General features: G+C 39.8%; 1 protein-coding gene across 1 annotated transcript; it reads left to right on the forward strand.

The window, feature by feature from the left end:
• Positions 1–1,874: 1,874 nt before the first annotated feature.
• LOC110134685 (thymosin beta-4-like) lies at positions 1,875–7,746 on the forward strand. Its single transcript, XM_020889345.2, has 3 exons — positions 1,875–2,499; positions 4,517–4,581; positions 7,176–7,746. The coding sequence occupies exons 2-3, from the start codon at positions 4,559–4,561 to the stop codon at positions 7,375–7,377; spliced, it is 225 nt and encodes a 74-aa protein (XP_020745004.2). The 5' UTR covers positions 1,875–2,499; positions 4,517–4,558; the 3' UTR covers positions 7,378–7,746.
• The last annotated feature ends 366 nt before the right edge of the window (positions 7,747–8,112 follow it).

Here is an 8,112-nt window from a genome sequence, read left to right on the forward strand (position 1 = left end):
AGTGCTTTGGAGCTTCTTCTTGGTCCAACCACTGAGCTGGACATACCAGCTGTCATATAAAAATCCACTTTTCATTGCTCAAACTGATTGAGAAATAGTTCATTCTTGTATACAATAAGCAAAATGACACTTCAACAATTTTCTTGATTTGGGTCAGCACTCGAGGCACCCACTTATTGGGCTTTTTCACCTTTCCAATTTGCTTCAAATGCCAAACAACCATAGAATGGTCAACATTGAGTTTTCTTCAGCAACTGTTGTTGTAAGAGGATCAGCTTCGATGATCCTCTCAGTTTGCTGTTGTCAACTTCTGATGACCAGCCATGGCGCTCCTTATCTTCAAGACTCTTGTCTCCTTTGCAAAACTTATTGAACCACCAGTGCACTGAATGTTCGTTAGCAGTTCTTGGGCCAAATGCATTGTTCGTGTTGCGAGCCATCTCTGCTGCTTTATGGTCTGTTTTGAATTTGAATAAGAAAATTGCTGAAATTTGCTTTTGCCCAACATCATTTCCCTAGTCTAAAATAAATATAAAATAAACAGTAAGTAATGTCATTAGAAAAAAAAAAAGTGAGAAATGTGCATTAAAATAATGTCTAACATAAGCACATTTATTTAAGAATGTATTCCAATATGAAATGCCAAATTTCAACAATGCAAAACTGCAATTACTTTTGCACCAACCTAATAGATCAAGTGGACAAAACAAACAAACAAACAGGTAATAGGAATTGAATCATGAAGGGCCTCTAAGAGGCTGCATTAAGGAGTTGGATTTTATTCTGAGAGCAATAGGAAGCCATTAAAGGATTTTAAACAGAGTAATGATTACATCAGATGTCCTTTTTTTAGAAGGATCACTCTGGCTATAAAATGGAGAATGGACTTCAGGATGATGAGACTACATAAAGACAAGAGGACTATTTTAGAAAACTCTTCCTACCCTCTAGCCAAGAGATAGTAACCTGAACTATAATAGAGTGATTGGTGAAGGAAAAAGTCATTGGTGAAATGTCCCAGACATTTCAAGGGACATTCAGATGGCATTGTTGATCAAATGGCAGAGGAGGAGGATCAAAGACATCTGTATCTGTGTTCTACAAAACCTGATACATAGCAAGGAAGAGGAGGAGCGGGGTTTTGCCAGGGGTAGGAAGAGGAAGTCGGGTGGTAGGGAAAGGTGGAGATATTGTGTCCTTGTTTTTTATTATGCCGCTTAACTCTCAGTCTGTCAATTTTGACATTCAAACTGGTTCATTAAAAAGTTAAATTTTAGGGACTTCCCTGGTGGACCAGTGGTTCAGAATCCACCTGCCAATGCAGGAGACACGGGTTTGATCCCTGGTCTGGGAAGATTCCATATGCCACAGGGCAACTAAGTCCCTGCACTGCCTGAATACCCTAGAGCCTTTGCTCTGCAACAAGAGAAGCCTGAGCACCGCAACTAGAGAGTAGGGCCCCCATCTCTGCCACTAGAGAAAACCGTGTGCAGCAACAAAGACCCAGCCCAGCCAAAAATAAACAAAATAAATAAATTTTCTTAAAAAGTTAAATTATGGATTTCCCTCGCTGTCTAGTGGTTAAGACTCTGCACTTTTAATGCTGGGGCCACAGGTTGGATCCCTGGTTGGGGAAGACTCTGCATGCTGCATGGGGACCAAAAAAAAGGGGGTAAATTATATTCAATATACAAGCGGTATACAAGTCAATTTTAAAAGGTGTCTACCAAAAATATACTACTTCAAATTATTGGTGCTTATGGAATGTTTCAATAATCTGGGCAAAAATTATACATTAACAATATCAGAAAACTATGTGTATATTTGAAATAATCATTTTTCATGTAATAATGGCCCTTTAAGATTATTTATATTTTTATTGAAGATTTTCATGCTTTTCTGTACATAACAGACTTTAATTTGCCCAAATATTACAGTGTTATACAGTTGGTAGGGCTTTCCTTAATGTACAGCAGGTATTATGAACAAGGAATTCCAATCTGTTGACCTGTGAATTTTTACAGTCATAGATTTCATGGCACATAGCTCCTTTTCTTTTCCTGGTTGTTCTTAATTACCTTAAACTAATTCCAAGTTTATGGTGTGTGTTTATATTTCAGAGGACAATCATTCAGCACTGACTGAAGCCAGGAAGGGTGTACGTATTTTACAGCCAAAGTGAGGTTACTTACAAATGCTGGAAACTAAGGAGCTATTTTTCCAAAGGCACTTTATTCAGTATCTACAGGCATGAAAAAGTTTAAAGAACTTACAGATTTCCAATTATGAGTTTTAAGGTTTTGTATTTCTTTTACCGTCATTCCAAATGCAAATGAGGTTCCGAGTTCCAAATGTGCTATGCAGTTTCAGCCTAGTATTCTAATGCATGGAGTGGAATGTGAGCCTGTAATACAGAAACAGGACTATTTGAACTGTCGAGAAACCCTTCGGATCCTTACAGGAAATCTGCCTGAAAGTCTGCAGACTGGAAGATTCCTGGTAGGAATAGAGCTATAAGGAGATATGTGATTCCAGTATTGCCTCTTAAGTGATGGCAAGGATGTGTTTTGAAAAGACTTAAACCCTTTTTGTTTCCGGTTTTTAAAGTTAACACTTATTTGAGCTAATTAATGCTAATATTGAATTAAATTTCACACACAGATTCTGCTGTTTATTATGAGCCATTATCATTTTAGTTTCAGTTCAGACCACATTGCTTCTTCAATTGCAGCACTCTGCATTCAGGGGTAGTGCAAGCAAAATAGTGAACTGGGCTCTTCTCCTTTGGGCCAGTTGCTGTATCACTCTACTTAAAACATAGTTTGGTTACCATCATGCTATATAGACATCTCTGTCTTGATGGAGAAATGCTATAACCAGAGATTCCACTATCAAGATGTTGTAGGGTTCTTCCCTATCATGGAAGTTGAAAGAACGGATGTATTATGCTTTCCTAATATTATTTAAAATTATAGTAATTTGTTAGTTTTAAACAGTATAAAAAAATTAGGCCACATCAATAAAATTATAATTCTTTATATTTCTAGCTGAGTCAGATATGTATTAAAATTAAAGGGAGTTTTCATTTCTGTCATTGAGTTGGTGGTAATTTTTTTAACCTTTATACTTCCTGGAAATACATATGCAAGGAAGGAGAGAGGGAAAGAATTGATGCACCAGTAGATGTGAATGATGCTGAAGATTTAAACGTGGTACACAGAAATTACTGAGGTGACCCAAAGACTAAAGAGTAGATAAAACCAAGGAAGGTCTTAGAATGCAGGAACAGAAAAACCAGACCCTTATCATCTTTCGCTCCCCCATGTTGTAGCTATTAATGGATTTCAGGTCCTCCTGAGCAGTATAACCTGTCACCCCTCCTACCCCATCAGTTCAGTTCAGTTGCTCAGTCATGTCCGACTCTTTGTGACCTCATGGACTGCAGCACACCAGTCCTCCCTGTCCATCACCAACTCCCGGAGTCCACCCGAACTCATGTCCATTGAGCTGGTGATGCCATCCAACCATCAAAGTATTGGAGTTTTAGCTTCAACATCAGTCCTTCCAATGAATAATCAGGACTGATTTCTTTTAGTCCTGACTGGTTGGATCTCCTTGCAGACCAAGGGACTCTCAAGAGTCTTTTCCAACACCACAGTTCAAAAGCATCAATTCCTTGGCGCTCAGCTTTCTTTATAGTCCAACTCTTGCATCCATACATGACTACTGGAAAAACCATAGCCTTGACTACCTCATAGGGAAACAGTATTTACCTTACTCTTCCTCCACCCAGTATATGTGCCTCATCCAATCAGCAAATGACCCACAAGACCCCTACTCCTTGTACCCTAGGTATAAAAGTGAACTAAGGACCTTGTTCGAGGTCAGTTCTTCCTTGAGCTGGCCTGCTGTTCTAACAGCGTTTCCCACTCTAATAAACTTTATTTCCCTCTCATTCTGGCTCATGTCTGGAAATTCTTTTCCAACCCACGCCTGGACCATGACATTTTTGGTGGCCTGTACAGGGAACTTGGGATCTCTTCCCCCACCTCTTCACTTCTCCTCTTTCATAGGGACCCTCTGCGAACAGGCAAGTGCTGTGGAAGCAACTGAGGAACTCTGGCCAGGGTTACCCTCTGCTGTGTTCCAAAGGGCCCACTGCTCACTGCGCCCCAGTAGCTGCCATCTGAATGGGTGAGGGTCTCACCTTTCGACTTCTTTCCAACTGAGGACTAGGCCAAAGAATATTGTGTGGGCACGAGTCAGGCACTGAAAATACATTAGGGCGCCTGCCACATGAAGACCCCTGTGTGAGGATGAGGGGGACACGGAACAGATAAGGCCACAAGGGCATCTGCCCCTAGCAAGACAACTTCTGTACACCGTGTCAGTGGTTGAAGCAAAACAGACCATTTTCCCCTGGCCACCGCCTCCCCAATAGGATTGTAAGGCAGATTCCTCAGCCTTCTCCCTTGTCCTTTCACTTCTTTCCCTTTCTGTCTGGATTGATTTACAGGAGCCTAGGTGTTGCCTCTGAGCCATCCCAAGAGCGCCTTCCATGTTTCAGGGAATCCCGGAATGGTGAGTCACCTGGTTGCTCCCAGGAATCTCTGTCTTTCTCTGCTTGGGCCACATGATGCCTTAGTTGCATGGTTCTCAGAGGTCACATCTCACTGTTGGACGCAACTGTTGGGACGGTCGCCCACTTTTGTGCCATTAGTTGCACAGAGATGTCACTGAGGCAAAAAGAGCCGGCTTTTTGCCAGTCGGTGACTCTCAGTGCCCCCATTCTGTGGCATATAGGCGAAGGATGGGTTCTGATATGTCTCAGGAGACTCTCTCAGACTCACTCCTTCGCTACATTCTCAGAAACCGGGAAATTTTGACCCTGCCAAAGGCCTGGGCCCAGTACAAACTGGGGGACCCAAAAAACACGGCCTCTGAATGGCACACTGGCTTTTGCCAAAAGCAGATCAAGGACTCAGAGTTTCCTTACGTCCAGTCCTTCATGGCCCTCAGTCGGAATCCGGGTTTCAGGAGCTCATGCCACATGTCTTTCTGCTGCCTCCCTCTCTCCTGTCCCCCTCTGTCTCTCTCCATCAGATTTCCCAGATGACCCCTACTTGACCTTTCATATCCACATGACCTCTAGGAAAGAATTCTGGGGTTCCCTTTGGTCCAGGTCCTTCTCCTATTTTCAAAAGCCTGTGGGATCAAAAAACTCTCCTAACATTCTAAAGAATTCCCTTCTAACTACTCCTGTTTCTCAGGGTGGAGAAGGACCAAGCTTCCCCCACTCCTGCAAATTCCCTTAACCCTTCCATCTTCTGATAGGACAAAGACCTCCCTTCTCAACCAGAGGGACAATCCAAGATTTTTATCAGCTGATCTGCCCCTGATATCAGAATCAATTTGAGCACTATTTGGTCTACGTTTTAGCTATGAAACTATGACTACAGAAAGGAAAGATGACTTTTTGACACAGGATGACCATGATATATATTCTTTAGACTCCGGAGAAAACTGGTTAAAATGAAATTTTTTTCTTGGAAACTGCAAAACCAGTTCTTTTTGCATATGCAATTAAAAACAACTAGCTTGTTAAAAAGCCTGCCTAGGGAAATGTTTGAAGTTAACCCTTTCTATATCCTTGAAATACACAGCCCACTTTGCCTGAGACCTCAGCCTTGGACAAATTAGAACTTCAAAACAAAAGGGGGGAAATCAAAAAGACATTTTAAATCTCAAGCGGAAAACTATGAAATCTCTGCCTGTCTGTCTGGATTTATATATGTCTCAGTGTGTGTCTTTTTTTTTTTTTTTTTTTAATAATATTGCTGAAGTTGTAAATGAGTTCTAATTTAATTGCCCTAAAGAAAAGTAAGCGCTTACAAATCAGACCATCCTAAATACAAGAGAAATTAACCTAAATGAATTTCAAATTTACGTGAACTGGGAAATATGCAATATTAAATATCTACTATTAACGTTTGTTTGCTAATCTAATAGAGATATGTCTAAGAGTCGTTAACATTAAGCATAATATTTTCATTGTGCCTAGGTTTATCATAAGTTAAATATTGTTATACTGTAATATGTTACAAGTTTGTCAGCAAGGAAAGTAACTCGAGTGAAGAAACTTTAAAAATATATGTATAAACGAGGCAAGAGCTTTTAGATAAACTATTAAGAATAATTACATTTTAGAAATATCTGTCTAAAACAGTCGCTCTAGATATTGGTAACCTGAATTTCAAGGGTTGCGCTAAACTAAGCGATGGAAGTTTATTGAATAGCTAGGTCATTTCCAAATAAAATAAGATTCTGAAACATTCATTACTGAACACTAACTTCCTCTTACAGAGAAACTAGAGATTTTGGACTATTAATGAATAATGTTTGATGCCATCCTGAGATGTTCTCTAGAATTTTTTTTTTTAAGAAATTTTCACTGGTAATTATGTTCACCAATCTATAGAATGCTAATACAAAGGTCAGTTCATGGTTGCTTAAGGAAAGTAGGATGTGTGTTTTCAGTAAAGAAGGTATAAGGAATGAAATTACATTTTATGAAGGAAAAAGGAAGTAGCTCTAACATAGAGGTGACTGTTTCAGGATGGGAGAATGAAGTAATGGGTACAGAAAAAGAAGGTTTTATGGAAAGTGGACCCCAAGAGAAGAGTTTTGTGCATAAATACAAGTTTTCTTGAGATGTTGAACTGCCTTTGATAATGAATTTTAAGTTTCTTTACCTTGGAAGTGATCTGTTCTGTTTGCCTTTGAAATCTTCTTTGTTACTTTGGTTAAGTGAATATATTGTTTCACAGTGATCTATATGATTCTATCTGACTGAGTGTTATAAACCCTTGTGATACTTATCAACAAAGCTTCCTAAATAACTTGACTTCTATCTAACTTTGGGATGCTTCAGAGGGTCCCTGAGACATCCCAAAGTGCTATTAAACTACCTGGGTTCATTGGACGTGTTAAATTATATGCAAAGTACTACTGAAGGGGTGATCAATCTTCTCAGGTTACACTGTATGATGTTACTAATAGAGACATCCTGAAATTCTGTGGAATTCATATAGATCTGATATGCTCTGATAAAATGTGGTCAATTATAATTCTAGTTATCATATTAAAGTGCTACTTTGTCAATTGCAATTTAATAGGATTTTAAACATGCCTTGTGGGCACTCGGCGGCGGCCACAGCGCAGACCAGACTTCACTCGCTTGCAGCTCACTCCGCGCCCTCTGCAACAATGTCTGACAAGCCCAATTTGGCTGAGATTGAGAAGTTCGATAAATCGAAATTGAAGAAAACGGAAACGCAAGAGAAAAATCCACTGCCTTCGAAAGAAACGATTGAATAGGAGAAGCAAGCAGGTGAGTCGTAATGAAGCATGCGCCGCCAGTATGCACTGTACATTCCACAAGCATTGCCTTCTTATTTTACTTCTTTTAGCTGTTTAACTTTGTAAGATGCAAAGAGGTTGCATCGAGTTTAAATGACTGTCTACCCCTTTTCACATCAAAGAATGGAGAACTACGGACAACGTAGGCCGCGAGGAAGCTGGGTGGGATGATAGTGAAATCTAGAGTAAAAAGCTGGTCCAAGGTATTCTGCGGGCTGTAAAATGCAGTTTAATCAGAGTGCCATTTTTTGTTGTTGTTGTTCAAATGATTTTAATTATTAGAAGGCACAATTTTTTTAATATGCAAATAAAAAGTTTTAAAACCTGAAAAAAAAAAACAAAACATGCCTTGCATGGTTTCACTTTGATGCCTTTTCAAGAATACTGCTGCTGCTGCTGCGAAGCCGTTTTAGTCGTGTCCGACTCTGCGCAACCCCATAGGTGGCAGCCCACCAGACTCTCCCGACCTGGAGATTCTCCAGGCAAGAACACTGACTTCAAGGTTTATGGAAAAGACGTTTCTAAGATTAACCGATAAACAAATTTTGTTTGTTTGTTATCCAATAAACGGATAACAGACTGGAATTTAGTCTACTCTCCATGTTAAGAGAACAAAGTTTTCTTAGAATGCAGCTTTCGATAACAGATTATGGATTTCTTGGCCTTTAAGTGATTTCTATTTGTTTTTTTAGT

Source organism: Odocoileus virginianus, chromosome 5, assembly GCF_023699985.2.
Source record: "Odocoileus virginianus isolate 20LAN1187 ecotype Illinois chromosome 5, Ovbor_1.2, whole genome shotgun sequence".
Lineage (NCBI taxonomy): Eukaryota > Metazoa > Chordata > Mammalia > Artiodactyla > Cervidae > Odocoileus > Odocoileus virginianus.